At 37.5% G+C, this 22,303-nt stretch overlaps 1 protein-coding gene across 8 annotated transcripts in view; it reads right to left on the bottom strand.

Moving 5' to 3' along the window:
* LOC123283936 (serine/threonine-protein phosphatase 2A regulatory subunit B'' subunit beta-like) overlaps positions 1 to 22,303 on the bottom strand; it is an 84,973-nt gene that overhangs the window by 1,523 nt on the left and 61,147 nt on the right. For 2 of the 8 annotated variants that reach the window (XM_070506490.1, XM_070506485.1), the window contains 2 exons: positions 18,224 to 18,300; positions 1,163 to 6,092 (listed from right to left, as the gene is read on the bottom strand). In XM_070506490.1, coding sequence (XP_070362591.1) covers positions 18,271 to 18,300 — 30 coding nt within the window. In that variant the 3' untranslated portion in view covers positions 1,163 to 6,092; positions 18,224 to 18,270. Of the gene's footprint in view, positions 1 to 1,162; positions 18,301 to 22,303 lie in introns of those variants that run through there. The other 6 variants (XM_070506489.1, XM_070506484.1, XM_070506487.1 and 3 more) reach the window with 5 other exon arrangements.

Below are 22,303 nucleotides of genomic sequence, written 5' to 3' on the forward strand. Positions count from 1 at the left end.
GCTCATCACAGCATGCTGTGGTGAGCATCCCACATACAAAATAGAGGAAGATTGGCACAGGTATTCACTCAGCAACAAACTTCCTCAAGCAGAAAGAGGAAGATTGGCAACAGATGATAGCTCAGGGCCAATCTTCCTCACCAAAAAATAAAAAAAAAAAAAACGTTCAACTTGATTGCAAACCCATATGGCTCTGTTTTTTCATTTCATTTCCTTTCTTGCGATTTTAATATTAGAGTGTTAACCACTTTCCCAAATTCATCTGACAGACTAGTGTTTCCATTTCTACTTTGTTTGAAGCCAACAGATTACCTGGGTACCTGCCCCAGCCCAATTCCTTTGAGCACTTCTCATCCTGGTAGTACCGCTGGGTCCCACATAAAAGGAGCATCTCTAAATGAGCCCCTCAGTGAAAATCAGGTATCATGTGTTCTTGGCCAATAGTATGCTGGAGCTCAGGGCCAGTCTACGAGAGTATAAAATGCCATGTGGCTACTTAGCCGTGTTTCGATACTTACCAGCAAACTTAACAATAGTGCAGATTCTTTAATGTGTGAAGGTTTTAAAGCAGGGTGAGAAATATCCACTAATGGTTTTATTTGTTTAATGTATCATGCCTAAAGTTATAATTTGTCAAATAATTGTCATTTCATTAAACTATCAACATCCCTCTAGATTTGCACTGTCAGATACAATAGCCACTAGCTACTTGTGGCTATTTAAATTTAATTGATTAAAATTAAATAAAATTAAAAATTGAATCCTTCACGGGTACTAGCCATAACAAAGTGTTCACTAGCCATGTGTATCGGACTTTACAGATAAAGAAGTTTTCTATCATCATAAAACTTTCTATCACATAGGAATATTCTGAATACCTACATTTTACATAAATAAAGAGAATTTTATGGATTTAACTAATTAAATACTGCCACACATTTAATCATTTGCAAAATTAATTGAGTACTGTAAAGCATATGGTTAAAATCATAAATCTTTGTCAGATATTTGAAAGCATCTTAATTCTTGTCTAGTAGAAACAATATGCAAAAATATTGTTTAAAAATAGTAAGTTGGAAAAATGTTGACTTACATTTTGTTATTACCATTTTTATGTTTATACTTACTCATATTCTCATTTCTTACCGTATTTCCCCTGTGATTATGATAACTGGACGATTTTAGATAATTCCTGCAGTTTCCATGTTTTTGCCTGACACACACACACAAAGTGTAATCACAAAAAGTGAATGTTTTGGATCTAGCTTATCAACCAAATATTTCTCAGTCAGGGCCTAGGTGTTGGTGACCTTGCGATGGAGGCCCCTAAATATCTTTCCTTTATTTCCTTCTTACAAATACGTGATTGAGATGGGTTAAGTTATAGTTTCAGACCCTTCCTCCCCTATGATAGAGTAACAAGGATAGCAGGCACTCTTTCACCTCAAACAACTTAAAAATATAAAAATATGTGTGAAATGACAGTGTTCAGACATTAGTCAACTGCTCAAGACTAAGATCCCTGACTGCATAAACAGTCAAGGTGAACCCTATTATTTCTCCAAACGTAATGAACCAATAGCCACAGTGGAAAAACTCCATAATATATGGAATATTGGGTAAAGTACGCAAAAGGAGACTGGCTTAATAGAGAGGAAAAATTAGACCTATGACATAAAAAAGCCCTTAACTTTTTAAAAGCTATTCTGGTCTTGCCTAACAAAGCTTCAAAATGCACCTTGAAAGGATCAAACACTTTCCAAGTTATACCACCTGCAAAGAAGCAGGAAAATGTGATACACAATCAGGAGAAAAATCAATATTCAAAACTGACTCAGATATAGAATTAGTAGACAGGTTATTAAAATAGTTATACCTATGTTTCATATGGTGACAAAGGTAGAGCAAAATATGAGCATGTTAAGAGAGTCATGGGAGATTTTTAAAAACCCAAATTAAACATATGGAAATGAAAACTACAATGCCTGAAATGTAAACTACATTGGGGAAATTAACAACTGATTAGGTACTGCAGAGGAAAGATTATTGAGGTTGAAGGTATACTAATCAAAAAGAAACAGAATGAAAAGACTGTAAACTTATCAGTGAGCTGTGAGACAACTTTAAGTGAACTAATATTGTCATTAAAGCTCCCAAAGAATGAAGAAAGAGGAGGGGACTGAAAAATTATTTGAAGAATATGGTAAACAATTTTCCAAAATTGATGAAAATTATAGACCTAAAATTAAAACTCAGTGAACTGTAATCATAGGAATGTAGAAATATAAACCAAGGCTGATCATAACCCATGATTTTGAAACAGTGATGAAGTAAAGAGGAAGTCAGCAGAGAAAGGAGACTCATTATATAAAGAACAAAAACAAGAATAAAATCAGATTTCTATTTGGAAACAAGAAGGTAGAAGGCAATTGAGCAAACTCCTTCTGCAGTGCTGAAAAGAAAAATATTTCCTTGAATTCTATGTAAAGTAAAATATTTTCGTAAAAAAGTAAAAATTAGTGTATGTCCAATTTTCTCACAGACATAAGAAATGAAAGAATTGATTTAACAGCATACCTGCACTATAAAAATGTTAAAGTCCCCCAGACAGATAGAAAATAAAATCAGATGAAAACTTAGATCTACACAAGACATGATAAAAATGTGTGTAAGTATATTTCTTTCTTATTTTTTAAATTAGTAAAAAGATAACTGAGTGGGACCCTCAGAATGGTGTAATGAGGAGCTTGGCAATTTTCCCCACAAAGCAACGATGAAACTGAATAACGTTATTAAAACAATTACTTTCACTCTGTGGAAATTGAGCAAACACATAAATGAATCAAGAAGCATTTATTCAAGCAAAACTACTGAACTCCAGGAAGGGACAATGGGAGTGTCCAGAGTTTTAGCCTAGGGATGCTCCCATCTGCCTCTGGCTTTGTTTTACCAGAGTTGAACAAGCTCTGAAAACCAGCAGCATTGAGCTCTGGGAGACTGACATGAGTTGGAATGGAGTCTGAAAAAACCCCATGCCTGGAGGTGTTGTGCAAAAGGAATGTGAACCTCAGTGCAAACAACTGGGGATGGATAGCCAACACAGACGGTCTGAGGGTGCAATATCATGAGACTAACCAGAGGTTAAGACAATTCTGGAAATGAGAAAGCCAGAGAAGTTCTTAATAAGATTTGACATATTCGTGGTGGTCCGGAAGGTTGGTTTATGCATAAAGTTGTGAGAACCCTAGCCATCTGTTCATCTCTGGCTGAATATGAGGCCTTGAGTATGCAAAGAGGTGACAGGAGAAGGCCCTGCAGAAAGTAAAAAGCCAAGGATTTGTTTGTTTTATTTTATTGAGGTCATAATAATTTATATCATTGTGAAATGTCAGTTGTACATTATTGTTTGTCAGTCACTATATAAATGTGCCCCTTCATCCCTTGTCCCTACCCCCCAACACCCTTCGCCTCTGGTAACACTAAACTGTTCTCTTTGTGTGTTAGTTTATCTTCCACTTATGAGTGAAATCATATGGTGTTTGTCTTTTTCTGTCTGGTAAAAGCCAGGGATTTTAATGTGTTTCCCAACCAACACTCAGAGCCATTGCCAAGGGGTAGAAGGCTCACCTAATCAAGGGGCTTATGGACAACATCTGAGCATTCATTGGCTGACCACTAAGCTATGCTGACCCAGAAGTGACGCTGTGAAGCCAGGCTTAAAGGAAAAAAAGAATTTAAAAAATAACAATAAAGTGGTTGGAGACATCAGCATCTCCACGTTGCAAAGGAGACAGATTACAGAATTAGCCAAGTCAGTACACAAAAAACAATATCAGTTCCTGGGGGAGTAGTAGATCTAAATCCAGAGTTGGTGCAATATATTATCTAACATGTCCAGTTGTCAACAATAAAAAATGGGAACTGCAAAGAAATGGGAAAGTGTGAACCATACATGGGGAAAAGTCAACAGAAACTGTTTCTGGGGGAGGTGAAGATAGTGGACTCAGGAAAAAAATACTTAAAAGGAGCTACTACAAATATATTCAAAGATCGAAATGAAACCATATTTGATGAACTAAAATAATGTGTACAATGGCTCATCAAATAGAGAATCAATAAAGAGAGATTACTTTTTAAAAACATAATAGAAATTCAAGATATAAAGTGTTGAATATCTCAAATGAAAAGTTCCAAAGAGAAGCTCAACAGCAAATTGAGTTGTCAGAAGGAAGATTTTGTGAACCTGCTGATAGGTCAATGGAGATTATCCAGTCTGAAGAAACAAAGATAAAAGGAATAAAAATTAACAGAATGTCACAACCTGCTGGGAAAACAATCAAGCATAGCAAGCATACACGACAGAAGTTCCAGGAGTATAATAGTTACTTTGAAGGAGAGTAGAGAAAAGGACAGAAGAGTTCTTTGAAGAAATAATGGCCCCACATTTCCCCAAATGAGGAAAAACCAATCTACAAATCCAAGAAGGTCAACAAACTTCAAGTAGGATAAACAAAAGGAAATTCACATATAAACACATCATAGTCAAGCTACTGAATGCCAAAGACAAGTAGAAAATCTTGCAAGAAGCAAGAGAAAGAGGACTCATTATGTACAAGGGAACCACAAGCAACTGACAGCTGACTTCTCTTCAGAAACAATGCAGGCCAGATGACATTGAAAATGCATTTTTCTCTTTCTTTCAACTGATTGTAAAGATGATTGCACAAAACGATGAAAAAACTGTAATATTGGACCTATATAAATATGTAATATATGAAAATTGCACAAAGACAGGGAAGAATGGAGCTATATCGAAACAGTTTCTAAACCTTACTGGAAGTAAATATTAATCTGAAGAGTATTATGTTAAGATGTATATTGTCTTCCCTTGAGTAACTACTAAGAAAATAATTCAGGCTATTAAGACAACCAGTAAAATGTTTCTCTAGAAAAAAATATATTTGATATGAAAAAGCAGTAAAAAAGGCACAAAAACACATAAGACATAGGAAACAGCAAAATGGGAGATAAAAAGTTAACAATATCAATAATTGAATTAAATTTGAAATGTATGAAGTACTCCAATTGAAAGCTGAGATGGTTGGGGCCAGCTCTGTGGCACAGTGGTTAAGTTCATGTGCTCTGCTTCGGTCACCCAAGGTTTGCAGGTTCTGATCTCAGGTGGGAGCTATCAGCTCTCATCAGGCCACACTGCAGCAGCATTCCCACTAAAGCAGAGCAAGATTGGCACAGATGTTAGCTCAGCAACAATCTTCTTCAAGCAAAAAGAGGAAGATTGGCAACAGATGTTAGCTCAGGGCCAATCGTCCTCGGGGTAAAAAAAAAAAGCAAAGATTGTCAGTCTCAAAACAAAACAATATACAACTGTATGCTGTTTACAAGAGACAAACTTTAAATTCAAATAGACAAATAGGTTCAAAGTAAATCATAGTAAAGTACACCATGCAAATAGTAACAAAATAGCTGGAGTGGCTATATCAATATCAGGCAAAATACTGTTTGATGCAAAAAATGTCACTAGAGACAAAAAGGAATATTTTATAAGGAGGAAAAGGGAAACTTACATAAATATTTAACAATTATAGACATAAACATATTTGACAGCTGAGCAACAAAATATATGAAGCAAGTCTGGCAGAATTAAAGAAGATATAAACAAATTGTCAACAATAGCTGGGGTCTTTAATATGCCATTCTCAGTCTGGGTCCAATGAAGGAAGAGAAACCTCACAGTAATTTGAACAGGAAACTGTTAATATAAATGACTAACTATTAATTAATACTTACATAAGGGGATTAGAATAATGAGAGATTAGCAAGTAAGTAAACAGTACGCTACAGAGTATAAGACTACAGATATAAGGAACACTAAACAGGGCTGAGATTGAGAGCCCATGGGAGATCCACTTGACAGGACTGAGATCCAGACCTTGTGGGAGAGGGCAAGGCCTTTACTTACTGAAAGGACTCTGCGAGTAAGCCATGGTAATGGATCTTCAAGAAGCCCACCTCCTAGTGTGCTGCGTAAAGCTGTCCGTGGGGCATCTCACCAGAGATACTTAAGTGCGAACCTGTGCAATGGAGGACACACATGGAAACTGCTGATTACTGTGAGCTGCTGGCACCAGGCACTGGAGATGCTCTGAGTGACACAGGAGCCAAGGGGATACTCTGCCATAAAATAACCCAAGGATGAGTGTGTGATTAAAGAGCACAGATGTATTTACAGAGCAGCCAGAATGAATGAAACTATAGCTGAGTCAATAATTTTTTAACTGTCACACAGCATTCCCAATAATGGAGAGAAAAACTAGATTAAAAAATGAATATGAACAATCTTATCTGCCAATTTGATTGACATCACATGTGTAGAATAGAGGCAGAGACCATATGCTAGGCTATAAAATGACTCAATATATTTAAAAGAACTGAAATAATGTAAAGTTCTCCTATCACAACATAATTGAATTAAAAAGCAACAGAAAGAAATGTGGGAAAAATCTCAAAGTTTGGAAATTAAACTACATGCTTCTAAACCGCCCATATGTCAAAGAAGAAATCACAATGGAAACTAAAAATAATTTGAATGAATGAAACAAAAACAACATCTCACAACAGATTAGAAGTAAACGAGGATGCAGAGGAAAATTTATAGCTTTAACACCTATATTAGAAAAAATTATTTTAAATAAATACCTAATTGTTCTAATTGAAGGTAGAAAAGAGGAGCAAACAAAACCAAAAGCAAGCAGAAGGAAGGAAATGATCAAGAATAGAGCAGAGATGGAAGTCTATTAGAAATAATAAAAAATTACAGCAAAGATACAGGGTACAAAACCAACTTACAAAGATCAGTTGCATTTCTATACTCTAATAATGAACTAAGAGAATTCAAGAATACAATCCCATTTACAATTGCAACAAAAAGAATAAAATATCTAGCAGTAAATTTAATCAAGGAGGTAAAAGACCTATACAATGAAAACTATAAGACATTACTGGAAGAAATTGATGATGACATAAAGAAATGGAAAGATATTCCATGAACTTGGATTGGAAGGATAAACATAGTTAGAATGTCCATACTACCTAAAGTGAGCTACAGATTCAATGCAATCCCAATCAGAATCCCAATGACATTCTTCACGGAAATAGAACAAAGAATCCTAAAATTCATATGGGGGAACAAAAGAACCCAAGTAGCTAAAGCAATTCTGAGGAAAAAAAAAAAAAACAAAGCTGGAGGCATCACAATCCCTGACTTCAAAATATACTACAAAAATATAGTAATCAAAACAGCATGGTACTGGTAAGAAAACAGGCACACAGATCAGTGGAACAGAAGAGAAAGCCCAGAAATAAAACCACACATCTACAGACAGCTAATCTTTGACAAGGGGGCTAAGAACATACAATGTAGAAAGGAAAGACTCTTCAATAAATGACATTGGGAAAACTGGACAACCATATGCAAAAGAATGAAAGTAGACCATTATCTTTCACCATAAACAAAAATTAACTCAAAATGGATCAACTACTTGAAGGTAAGACATGAAACTATAAAACTGTTAGAACAAAATATAGGCAGTAGACTCTTTGACATGGGTCTTACAAAGATCTTTTTGAATACCATGTCTCTTCAGGCAAGGGAAAAAAAGAAATAACTGGGACTTCATCAGACTAAAGAGCTTCTGCAAGGAAAAGGGAACAAGGATCAAAATGAAAAGACAACCAGGGCTGGCCCGGTGGTGCAGTGGTTAAGTTTGCATGTTCCATTTTGGCGGCCCAGGTTTCACTGGTTCGGATTCAAGGTGTGGATCTGGCACCACGTGGCAAGCCATGCTGTGGCAGGTGTCCCACATATAAAGTAGAGGAAGATGGTCACCGATGTTAGCTCAGGGCAAGTCTTCCTTAGCAAAAAGAGGAGGATTGGCAGTAGTTAGCTCAGGGCTAGTCTTCCTCAAAAAAAAAAAAAAGAAAAGAAAATATACTAAGGCAGCAAGGCAGAAGAAAATAACTTGCAAAGGAACCCCATCAGGCTTTCAGTGGATTTCTCAGCAGAAACCTGACAGTCTAGGAGAGAGTGGAATGATCTATTCAAAATCCTGAATGACAAAACTTCCAGCCAAGAATACTCTATCCAATGAAAATCTCCTTCAGATATGACAGAGAAAAACTTGCCCAGATAAACAAAAGCTAAGGGAGTTCATTGCCACAAGTGCCCCCCTACAAGAAATCCTCAAGCAGGCCCTCATATCTGAAAAAAGAAATAGGAAAGGCGCTACAAAGCCCTGAGCAAGGAGATGATAGGCAGGCAATAATCAAGAAGTGGCAGATCTCTATCAGATAAGGTTAGTAAACAATTCTAACGTCAAGGATAATATAAACAGAAAATACCAAAACAAAAATGACCTCATCTTTTTATCCATAGATGCACAACACAGGTTGGAAAAAGATATGACAAAATAACTTAGAAGGGAAATAGTAAAGGGATGGAATCAGTATAGTCTAAGGAAGTAGGAGGCTGTCAGAAAATGGACTATCTCAACTATGAGATTGTTTATATGAACTTAAGGGTAACCAATAACAAATAATCAGAACAGACATCTTTACAATAAACGAGGAGGAAAAGAAGAAAAACAACAGAGAAAACTACCTAATCAAATTGGTAGTCCAAAATACATAGGAAGGAAACAAAGGAAATGCAGAAGAACCAGGAAATGTGTGAGAAGATGGGAGTTTTAAGCCCTATATATCAATAGTCTCTCTAAATGTAAATGGATTGAATTCTCCAATCAAAAGATACAGAGTGGCAAGATGGATTAAAGAACAAATGCCAACAATATGCTGCCTCCAGGAAACATATCTCAGCTCTAGAGACAAACATAGGCTCAGAGTGAAGAGATAGAAGACAATACTTCAAGTTGATGGCAAACCAAAGAAAGCAGGTGATGCCATACTTATATCAGACAAAGTAGACTTCAAGATAAAACTGATAAAGAGAGACAGAAAGGGGCAGTGTATAATAATAAAGGGGACTCACCACCAAGAAGACATAACACTTATAAACATGTCTGCACCCAACAGGAGCACCAAAGTACATAAAGCAACTATTAACAAAGCTAAAAGGAGATATTACCAACAACACAATAATAGTAGGGGACCACAATACTCCACTTACATCAGTGGATGGATCATCTAGACAAAAAGCCAACAAACAGATACTGGACTTAAATGAAAAACTAGATGAGATGAACATAGTAGACATATATAGAGTCCTCCATCCCAAAACAGCAGAATACACATTCTTCTCAAGAACGCATAGAACATTCTCAGGGATAGAGCAAATATTGGGAAACAAGGCAAACCTTAATAAATTTAGGTAGATTGAAATGATATCTACTATCGTTTCTGACCATAATGCCGTGAAACTAGAAATCAACTACAAGAAAAAAGCTGGGAGAGGAACCAAAAATGTGGAGACTAGACAACATGCTACTGAACAACCAAAGGGTCATCAAAAAAATAAAGGAAGAGATCAAAAGATATTCAGAGGCAAACAAAAATGGAAACACCATGTTGACTCTTATGAGATGCAGTAAAAGCAGTCCTAAGAGGGAAGTTTATAGCAACACAGCACCACGTTAACAAACAAGAAAAAGCTCAAATAAACTATCTTAATCTACACCTAACAGAATTAGAAAAAGAAGAAGAAACAAAGCCCAAGCTCAGGAGAAGCAGGGAAATAATAAAAATTAAGTGCAGAAATAAATGAAATAGAAACAAAAAAGACTGTGAAAGGATCAATGAAACAAGGAGCTGGTTCTTTGAGAGGATGAACAAAATTGACAAACCTTTAGTGAGACTAAGAAAAAAAGAAAGAAGGCTCAAATACATAAAATTAGAAATGAAAGAGCAGAAATTTCAATGGATAGCACAGAAATACAAAAGATTATGAGAATACTATGAAAAACTATATGCTAACACACTGGACAACCTAGAAGAAATGGATAAATTCTTAGACTCTTACAACCTCCCAAAACCGAATCAAGAATAAACAGAGAATCTGAATAGACCAATCACAAGTAAAGAGATTGAAACAGTAATCAAAAACCTCTCCAAAAATAAAAGTCCAGGACCAGACGGCTTCTCAGGAGAATCCTGCCAAACATTCAAAGACAATTTATTACCTATTCTTCTCAAACTATTCCAAAAAGTTGAGGAAGATGGAAATTCCCCTAACACATTCTATGAGGCCAACATCACCCTGATCCCACCACCAGACAAGAACAATACAAAGAAGGAAAATTACAGGTCAATATCGCTGATGAACATAGATGCAAAAATCCTCAACAAAATATTGGCAAACTGAATACAGTAATACATTAAAAAGATCATACACCATGATTAAGTAGTATTCATACCAGGGACACAGGGATGTTTCAACATCCACAAATCAGTAAATGTGATATAACATATAAACACAAAAGGAGGAAGAAAAACCACATGATCATCTCTGTAGAAGCAGAGAAAGCATTTGACAAGATCCAGCATCCATTCATGATAAAAATTCTCAATCAAATGGGTATAGAAGGAAAATATCCCCACACAATAAAGGTCATATATGACAAACCCACAGCCAACATCATACTCAGTGGGGGAAACTGAAAGCCATCCCACTGATAACAGGAACAAGACAAGGATGCCCACTCTCTCCACTCTTATTCAACATAGTACCAGAGGTTTTGGCCAGAGCAATTAGGCAGGAAAAAGAAATAAAAAGAATCCAAATAGGCACTGAAGAAGTGAAACTTTCACTCTTTGCAGACGACATGATTTCTATACATAAAATGTATAGAAAACTCTAAAGAATCCATTGGAAAACTCTTAGAAATAATCAACAACTACAGCAAAGTTGTAGCATACAAAGTCAACGTACAAAAATCAGTGGCATTTCTCTACTCTAATAATGAACTAATAGAGCAAGAACTCAAGAATACAACCCAATTTACAATTTCAACAAAAAGATTAAAATATCTAGGAATAAATTTAACCAAAGATGTGTAAAACCTATACAAGGAAAACTATAGGACATTACTGAAAGAAATCGATAATGACATAAAGAAATGGAAAGATAGTCCATGTACACGGATTGGAAAAATAAACATAGTTAAAATGGCCATACTACCTAAAGCAATCCACAGATTCAATGCAATCACAATCAGAATCCCAATGACAATCTTCACAGAAATAGAACAAAGAATCTTAAAATTCGTATGGGGCAACAAAAAACCCAGAATAGCCAAAGCAGTCCTGAGAAACAAGAAAACTGATGGCATCGAAATCCCGGATTTCAAAACATATTACAAAACTGTAGTAATCAGAACAGCATGGTACCAGTACAAAAACAGGCACACAGGTCAGTGAAACAGAACTGAAAGCCCTGAAATAAAACCACACATACATGGACAGCTAATCCTCAATAAAGGAAGCAAGAGGGGCTGGCCTGGTGGTGCTGTGGCTAAGTTTGCACATTCCTCTTTGGTGGCCCAGGGTTGGCCAGTTTGGATCCTGGGTGTGCACATGGCACCACTTGGCAAGCCATGCTGTGGTAGGCATCCCACATATAAAGTAGAGCAGGATGGGCACAGACGTTAGCTCAGGGCCAGCCTTCCTCAGCAAAAAGAGGAGAATTGGCAGCAGACATTAGCTCAGGGCTAATTTTCCTCAAAAACAAATAAATAAATAAATAAATAATAAAGGAACCAAGAACATAGAATGGAGTAAGGAAAGCCACTTCAATAAGTGGTGCTGAGAAAACTAAAGAGCCAAATCTAAAATAATGAAAGTAGACCATTATCCTTCTCCATAGACAAAAATAGACCCAAAATGGATCAAAGACTTGAATGTAAGACCAGAAACTATAAAACTTCTGGAAGAAAATATAGGCAGTACACTCTTTGTCATCAGCCTTAAAAGGATCTTTACAAACATAGTGTCCACTCAGACAAGGGAAACAAAAGAAACAATAAACAAGCGGGACTTCCTCAGACTAAAGAGCTTCTGGAAGGCAGAAGAAACCAAGATCTAAATGAGAAAACAACTCAGGAACTGAGAGAAAATATTTGCAAATCATATATATGATAAGGGATTAATCTCTGCAATATATAAAGAGCTCACGCAACTGAACTATGAAAGAATAAATGACCCAATCAATAAGTGGGCAGAGGATATGAAGAGACATTTTTCCAAAGAAGATATACAGATGGTCAATAGGCAGATGAAAAGGTGCTAAACATCACTAATCATGAGGGAGATACAAATCAATGCTACAGTTAGATATCATCTTATGCCTGTTAGAACAGTTACAATCACCAAGACAAAAAAATAACAAATGTTGGAAAGGTTGTGCAGAAAAGGGAACCCTCATCTACTGGTGGTGGGAACGCAAACTTGTGCAGCCACTTTGGAAAACAGTATGGAGATTTCTCAAAAGGTTAAAAATAGAATTACCATATGACCAGGCTATCCCACTACTGGGTATTTATCCAAAGATCTTGAAATCAACAATAAGAGATGTATGCACCTCTAAGTTCATTGCAGCATTATTCACAATAGCCAAGATGTGGAAGCAACCCAAGTGCCCAACGACTGATGATTGGATAAAGATGATGTGGTATATATATACAATGGAATACTACTCCACCATAAAAAGCACATAATCGTCCCATTCACAACCACATTGGTGGAACTTGAGGGCATCATGTTGAGAGAAATAAGCCACACAGAGAGAGAAAAGAACATATGATTTCACTCATATGTGGAGTATAAACAAACTTATGGACAAAGAGAACAATTTAGTGGTTACTGTGGCAGCAGGAGAGTGGGTACAAGGGGTGAGGTGGCATATCGATATGGTGTTTGATAAATACTGATGTACAACTGAAATTTCACAATGTTATAAACTAGTTAGACCACAATAATTTTTTTTAAACTGGTTTTTTGGAAAGTTCAAAAAAGGTGAGACAACATGAGTGACATCAGCCTCATGGTGGAATTTTCCCCCTTGTCACTCCCCTCTAAGTTACAGCCAAATGGACATGCACTGACCAAGAGAGGATTTCCTATACAGCACTAGAGGATGCCTAAGAGATCCATGCGTCTATACATCTGAAGGTGGGTGGACTCAACCCCCAGTAAGCAGTGGAACTAGGGGAGAAGCCCCCACCACCCTCCCTGAGTGGCAGCAATCCAGGTTGTGGATCCTCACACAGTGGCTTGCACAAGTGGTGAGGACAGCCCAGCCTGGCCTGTGTGACTGCTGGCACAGTGGAGGTGGCCTGGCCCACACAACTGTGAGCAAACGGGGTGGGGGCAGAAGAAATAGCCCCTTTGCCCCAGCAGTGGCAGGTGGAACCTGTGACCAGAGGCTTCAGGAAACACAGCAGATCTGGTGACCTAGCCCCCACTGGTGGCACCCCCCAACACCAGCTCAGCAGCAGCAGGAGATACATATAGTTCTCCAGGTCCCTGGCAGGGATAGTGACACCTGTGAACCCAGCACCCCTGGCAGCAGTGCAGTGAGCACCTTCAGACAACCCAGGATAAGCATCACCGGTCATGATGGGGCAGCAGCATCCAAGCCTATGGGAGCCAACAGAAAGCCAGGGGGGTCTCAAATAGACCAGCCTCACTATACCTGGAAGACCTAGAAAAAGAATAAACAAAGCCCAACGTCCGGAAAAGGAAGGAAATAATGAAATCAGAGCAGAAATAAATGAAACAGGAAGTAGATAAACAATAGAAAGGATCAATGAAACTAAGAAGTGGTTCTCTGAGAAGATAAACAAAATTGACAATATCTCAGCCAGATTCAGAAAAAAAGAAGACTCGAATAAATACAATCAGAAATTACAGAGCAGTAACTACAATGGACACTGCAGAAACACATTGGATTACAGAAGAATACTATGAAACACTATATGTCAACAGACTGAATAGCCTGGAAGAAATGGATAAATTCTTAGAACCATATGACCTCTGAAAACTGAATCATGAAGAAATAAAGAATCTGAATACACCAATCACAAGCAGAGATTGAAACTGTTATCAAAAGCCTCCCAAAGAAAAAGTCCAGGACCATACAGCTTCTCTGGTGAATTCTAACAAACATTCAAAGAAGATTTAATTCCTATGCTTCTCAAACTATTCTGAAAAATTGGGAGGATGGGACACTTCTGCATTCATTTTCTGAGGCAAACATTATCCTGATATGAAAACCAGACAAGGATGACACAAAAAAGGAAAATTACAGGCCAATATCAGTGATGAACATAGACGCAAAAGTACTCAACAAAATATTAGGAAATTGAATACAACAATACATTAATTGGATCATAGACCACAATCAGGTGGGATTTACTGTAGGGGTGCTGAAATGGTTCAACATTAGCATATCCATCAATGTGATGTACCACATTAACAAAATGAAGAATGAAAATCACATGATCATATCAATAGATGGAGAGAAAACATCTGACAATTTCCAATATCCATTTATGATAAAAACTCTCAATAAAATGGGTATAGAGGGAAAGTACCTCAACATTACAAAGGCCATATATGACCAACCCACCGCCAACATCACACACAATGGTCAAAAAGTGAAAGCCATTCCTCTGAGAACAGGAACAAGACAAGGGTGCCCACTCTTGCCACTCTTCTTCAACATAGTACTGGGAATTTTAGCCAAACAAGTAAGGCAAGAAAAAGAAATAATAGGTATCCAAAAAGGAAAGGAAGAATTAAAACTGTCACTATTTGTGGTTGACATGATTCTATATACAGAAAACTGTAAAGAATCCAACAAAAAACTATTAGAAATAATCAACGAATACAGTAAAGCTGCAGAGTACAAAATCAACATTCAAAAATCATTTGCGTTTCACTCCATAACGGGGGCCTGCAGTTTGCCAGTTGGGATCCTGGGCGTGGACCTACACACCGCTCATCAGGCCATGCTGTGGTGGCATCCCAAATAGAAGAACTAGAACTATTTACAACTAGGATATACAACTATGTACTGGGGCTTTGGGGAGAAAATAAAAGAGGAAGATTGGCAAAATACGTTATCTCAAGGCCAGTCTTCCTCACACACACAAAATCAGTTGCATTCCTATACACTAGTAATGGACCACCAGAAAGAGAAGTCAAGACTATAATCCCATTTACAACTGCAACAAAAAAGAATAAAATACTTGGAATAAATTTAACCAAGGAGGTGAATGCCATATACTCCAAAAACTATGACATTAATGAAATAACTCAAAGAAGACAAAGAAATGGAAAGATATTCCATTCCCACGCATTGGAAGAATAAACACAGTTAAAATGTCCATATTACCTAAATCAATCTACAGATTGATCTACAGATCAACCTACAGACTTAATGCAAACCCGAATGGAATACCAATGACATTCTTCATGAAAAGAGAAAAAAGAATCTTAAAATTTATATGGAAAAACAAATGACACTGAATAGCCAAAGCAATTCTGAGGGGGGAAAAAAGAAACAATATTTGGATGTATCATGCTCCCTGAACTCAAAATATACTACAAAGCTGTAGTAGTCAAAACAGCATGGTACTGGCATAAAAAACCCGGATATACAGATCAATGGAACAGAATTGAAAGCCCAGAAGTAAAACCACACATCAAGGGACAGCTAATCTTCAACAAAGAAGGCAAGAACACACAATGAAGAAAGGAAAATCTCTTCAATTAATAGTGTTGGGAAAATTGGACAGCCACATGCAAAAGAATGAATGTAGACCATTGTCTCACATGATACACAAAAATTAACTCTAAATTGATTAAAGACTTGAACGTAAGACCTGAAACCATAAAACTCTTAGAAGAACATATAGGCAGTACAGATTTGACGTAGGTCTTAGTAGTATCTTTCTGAATACCATGTCTCTACAGGCAAGGGAATCAAAAGACAAAATAAAGAAATGGGATTACATCAGACTAAAGAGCTTCTGCAATGCAAAGGAAACCATCAGCAAAACGAAAAGACAACCTACCAATGGGAAGAAAACATTTGCAAATCATACATCTGACAAGGCGTTACTTTCCAAAATATATAAAGAGCTCATACAACTCATTAACAAGAAAAAAGAATAATCCAATAAAAAAATGGGCAGAGGATACGAACAGACATTTTTCAAAGACGATATCCAGATGGCCAACAGGCACACGAAAAGATGTTCGACATCACTAATCATCAGGGAAATGCAAATCAAAACGACAATGAGATATCACCTCAGACCAGTCAAATGGCTATAATTACCAAGACAAAAAATAACAAACGTTGGAGAGGATGTGGAGTAAAGGGAATGCTCATAAACTGGTGGTGGGAATGCAAACCGGTGTGACCACTATGGAAAACAGTATGCAAATTTCTCAAAAACTTAAAAACGGAAATACTGTATGATCCAGCCATTCTGCTACTGGGTATTTATCAAAAGAACATGAAATCACTAATTCAAAAAGATATATGCACCCGTATGCTCACCACAGCATTATTCACAATAGGCAAGATGTGGAAGCAACCTAGGTGCCCATCAAGAGACAAATGGATAAGAAGGTGTTGTATATATATATACAATGGAATACTAATCACCCATAAAAACAGACAAACTCCTCCCATGTGAGACAACATGGATGGATCTTGAGCAAAATAAGTCAGACAGAGAAAGAAATACTGTATGATTTCACTCCTATGTGGAATATAAGCAAACACATAAATGAGAATAGATTAGTGGTTACCAGAGGAAAAAGGGATGAGGGAGGATGAAATGGTAAAGCCACATATGTATGGTGATGGATAAAAACTGAATTATTGGTGATGAACACAATGCAGTCTAAAGAGAAACTGAAATATAATGATAGACACTTGAAATGTATACAAGGTTGAAAGCCAATATGATCCAATAAAATAATTATATATATATAAATACATATATATATACATATATATATTTAAATACAGACACTGACCACTAAAAATAGGCACATATAGAAAAAGCAAGTTAAAATGGAATTTTAAATAAATATTATTAACCCCAAAGAAGAAAAAAAGAGAAAGGGGAACAAAAGCCAAAGGGAAAAAAAGAAAACATATAGTAAAACGGATGACCTAAATCTAACTGTCAATAATTACGTTAAATGTAAAAGGATAAAATTCTCCAATTGAAACTTAGAGTTTGTCATAACAGATAGAAAAACAGCATTTAAAAAGAAACAAAAGAATATCTTAAATACTCAAATTCTTTGTTAAATTCTATCATATGTAGTTTCATTATTTTGACAAATATTTTGAATGGCTGCATAGCACTCTAACTTATGGTATAATAGAATTAATCATGTTTAGATGATTATGATTTTATACATTAAGTTGGACAACATATCTAAGGTCTTTTCTGCTCTTGCTCTCTGTTAATTTAAGACATGATTTTACTCTCTCTTATGGCCACTAGCAATCCGACTTAGTACTTCTGTGGTTCATGAGTTAGAGGATACTAATGTAGGATGATCCAGAATTATATCAAAGTCATTAAAATTCATCGCATCCTAGTCAGCAATAAAATAGTCATATTTATCATTCAGGAATCCCTTACCAAGGACCATGATCCATATATTTTCAAGTCTTAAATCATATTGCTATTCAATTCCAAAAACCTCACAGAGCATTGGATCTCAGCCTCCAGAGATCGTTCATTGCTGGGCTTTATCACGTGTATCTAGAAAACTCACGTCTGTGAGAATGTCAGAGTCTTTCCCTGCTTGGCCAAATGGGATCTCCATCTCTCATGCAACTACAGTCCTGACACGGGAAGCTCAAATCATTTCTTGACAGGACTTAATTTCTTCATTCCTCCATTATAGCTCTTAATATTACTAAGTTGAACATATAGGAGAGAATAATCTGGTCAGTGAATACATAAACACTGGCTAGAAGAGACTCGGCCACATAAGGAGGACTAGGTTATTTGGAACCATTGTTCAGTTCACTGGAATGGGAGGAACTGGGAAGCACATAATAACATGGGGTTCTTTTGGGTAGGAAGCTTCAGAACAATTAATGAAAACATTTACGTCCCACTATTTCAATGAGAAGGAAACACTAACTTACACATACCATGGTTGTGCACCTGCCAAAACGGATCAGTCCTCCTTGGGATTCCTCTACTGGGAAAGAACAAAGAGAATCCAGAGCTGGGAAAGGAAAAAGAGACCATGAGAGCAAGCATAATTTAGGGTTACCATGAGAGGAAGTAACATTTGGCTCCTCCATTCCATTTTGCATAATACCTCTAACTGTACAAACATAACAATATGAAAAAATTAGAAGGACTGTAGATAAACCCAAACTCTTCCCCTAATGCCCAGGAAACCCAAACACTTCAGCAGACAGTTTTCTGGCCAGACCTCCACTTTGGGGAAGCTGCTCTGCACCTGAGACTAGGCTGCTCAGCCCAGCCCTGAACAGGTCCTCCTCCCTCCATTCACACCTTCCAGGACTGAAAAGGAGCCACGCCATCCAGGCACACCTAACCTCATGGCCTTGGGGTCAGGTGAGGTTGAAGAGGTTAGAAAAGACATAGAACTGGTCAGGAAATATTCAGTATTCCAATTCCAGAAAAACTGACTGTGATTAAACACATTACAACATATCCACGTAATAAACGTGAAGTCAGGAAAAATATCGTGAACATGGAAAGCATTCCGGAAACACTGTCAGTAGAAAAATCAGGTTATAAAACTATAGGTACAATATGATACCATTTGAAGAACATATGTGTATCTCAATATCAAACGACTGAAAAATCATCAGACTTCAATAGACAGAAAAAATCTAGAAAGTTTTACATTTACATGTTGACAGTGCTTATCTTTTGCCCCTGATGGGGGATTTTGTTTGTTGAGTATATCTTAACTTGCTGATTGAATGTTCATTTGTTAAAATATCTATGCATGTGAAGATTTGTTGTGTGTTAAGTGGAAGCTGTTTTCCAAAATGTGGAAAGTTCATTCTTCTAAACAGAGTTTAGTTGGTCTTGGGGAAATGTACTAAATTTGGGTTGTTTTATTAAATGGTTTTTGTTTCCTTCAGTTACCAGTGACACAATCTCCTCTCAGGTTTCTAGGCATGCTCATTGCTGGATTACTGTCTAGACAGATGGCTGAAGTCCCTGAGTATAGCTAATATGTATTGTTGCTGGTCTCGGGGCTACATCCTTTTGCAAGTTCTCTTCATGGAACCCGTTCCCATCCTGTTAGCCACGTCCTCCAGAAAGCTGCTCAATTATCTTATCCCATCAGTCTCACTCAGCAACCATCATCATCAGAATAAAAAATGTAAAGTAGGAGTTACCATGTGACCCAGCACTTCTGCCCTTAGGTATATACTGAAGAGAATGGAAATATGCATTCACACAAAAACTAGTACACAAATGTTCACATTTGTCACAGCCAAAAGGTGGAAGCAATACAAATGTCCATCAACAGATGGATGAAGAAAATGCCATTTATGGATATAAGGGAATATTACGCAGCCAGAAAAATAAGGCTATTTTGATACCGACTCCTCATGGATGACCTTGAGGACACTGCACTAAGTAAAATGAGCTAGTCACGAAAGTATAAATTTTGCACGATTGCTCTACTATGAGGGTCCTAGAGAAGTCAAATTCATAGACACAGAAAGGAGAACAGTGGTTGCCAGGACTGGGAGGAGAGGGGAATGGGGAGTTAGTGTTTAATGGGACAGAGTTTCAGTCGAAGATGAAAAAGTCCTGGAAGTGGGTGGTGCTGATGGTTGTACAACAGTGTGAATGTACTTACTGTCACAGAACTGTACACTGAAAAGTGGTTAAAATAGCAAATGTAATGCCGTGTATACTTTCCAAAATAAAGTAAAAGAATGATGTGCTTATCTACCACATGGACGAACTTTGAAAACCTCAGGCTAAGTGAAAGGAGCTAGACATAAAAGGACACATACTGCATGATTCCATGTAGACTGAATTTCAAGACTCAGCAAATCCATGGAGACAGACGACGTGTTAGTGGTTTCCAGAGTATGGGAGGACGAGGGATAGGAAGTGACAGCTGACAAGGACAGGGTTTCTTACTAAGGTGATCAAATATTTTGGAATTAGATAGTGGTACTGATTTGTACAACCTTGTGAATATAGTAAAAAGTTTTCTTTTGAGTACACTTTTACAAGGTGAATTTGGGGCTGGCCCAGTGGCGTAGTGGTCAAGTTCAGCACATTTTGCTTTGGTGGCCCGGGTTCACAGGTTTGGGTCCCAGGCATGGACCTACACCACTCATCATGCCATGCTGTGGTGGCACCCCACATACACAACAGAGGAAGACGGGCACAGATGTTAGCTCGGGGCCACTCTTCCTCAAGCAAAAAGAGGAAGATTAGCCACAGGTGTTAGCACAGGGCCAAACTACCTCACCAAAAAAAAAAAAGGGGGGGGAATTTTATGATCATGTATATATCTCAACTGAAAAAGTAAGGTAAAAATTTACAACATAAATTCCTTACCATCATGGTGCTCTCATAGGTCATCATAGTTTGATCGCAACCCGACAGTGGTGGCTGCAGTCAGAATGACATCACTGCCTTATCAAACGCCAAGTCACATTATCTGAATCTCCCTAGTGGCCTTCAATGCATCTATTCCTATTCAGGGTTTACTTTACCTACCAGAAGGAACATAAGAGTATCAACAGTGTCATTTGAGTCTTTTTATCACCCCAAATACTAAGATGGCATGGTCTGGCATATGATAAGCATTTACTAAAAATCTGATTATTTTACCCCAAATTCTAGTTCTAGACATTTCTTAAGAAAATATTGAGATAAAGAAATGCATGTACGAGTATCTTCAATACAGAGTTTTTGACAGCCAAAAACTAGAAACACAAAAATCTAACAGGGAACAGGTTAACTAATTTGGTTCTGCTGTGTGATGGCATGTACAGGATTATTAATCAGGATGATACTGGTCCCAGTGTAAAGTACACACTCATAACCGGGGAATGGTATCCAGTTGAAACTTAAGACATAGATTCTGTTCTCAGATTTTCTAAATGTAACTGCTCTTAGAGTTCATGACATTTTAGTGTCTTGGGTTTTTCATCAGTAAAGGCAAGAGTACGAAGATCACTTACTTAGCATGAATATGTTGGAGAAATATGATCTACATTAAAACTTAGCAATATGTTGTAATCCCATATAAATATAAATATGTTAGCTATTTTTATTGAAGAACATTGCATGTCCCCTAATTGGGTATTATAAAAGAAACGATTCTCCTTCCTAGAGTAAAATTGTGCTTATCAGCCCTGCTCTGATAATGCTCACAAAAATAATGGGCAAAATTAGATCTTTTGCTTGAGAATGCATTTTTAATTCATACATCAAGAGTTTCTAGAAAAGAGGAGGAGGAAATTTCCCTCCCGCCGAAATGCAGCAGAAACAAAGAGACATTTGTGAATCACAACCTGCGCAAAGAAGCTGATGTGATCAAGCGTCTCATAAAGTGAGAACATCAGTAAGACTCTCAGTGCCCTGAAGCAGCAACAAAAGGCATGTGGGTGAATAAAACGATTCCTTATTTTCTTGTATTTCAATCAGTATTTGGAAATCTTTTTGGGAAGACAACTAAAAATCAGATATTATTGCAAAGTTTTGTTAAATTTTTCTTATATCAATAATTTAAAATCAGTGAATTTATGAAAGAAAGAAACAACTATCCTCAATGTTGATTTTTGCATGAAAACAATTCTTTCCCCTCCCCAAGGTTCTTCTTTGGGGGATGGCAGGACTGAGGAGGAAGTCACCAGGCACCAGGCTGTTCTTGGGGCACAGAATGACTCTCTTACACGACACTCTCCAGGTCCACACCCGCCCTGCTCATACACATAAACAGATGGAAAAGACGACAGAGCCTGGACTACGGGTATAGGTTTACAGCACGTTCCTGGGGTCCGAGCTCTGGGAACCCCGAGGCTCTGAGACAGTAGCTGCCCCTCAGAGCTCTCAAGTAGAGAACTCCCCAGGCTTTCCCAAACTAACCTCGGTGCCCCCTGGCTGGAAATCTTCCTTTAGGGCTCAATGTCCTACTTCCCTCTTGCAGCCAAGTGGCTGTGAGGAGAGAAGAGGAGGAAGCGCCAGGCAGCCCAGAGCCACCAGACAGT

The sequence above is a fragment of the Equus asinus genome, chromosome 3 (assembly GCF_041296235.1).
Source record: "Equus asinus isolate D_3611 breed Donkey chromosome 3, EquAss-T2T_v2, whole genome shotgun sequence".
Classification (NCBI taxonomy): domain Eukaryota; kingdom Metazoa; phylum Chordata; class Mammalia; order Perissodactyla; family Equidae; genus Equus; species Equus asinus.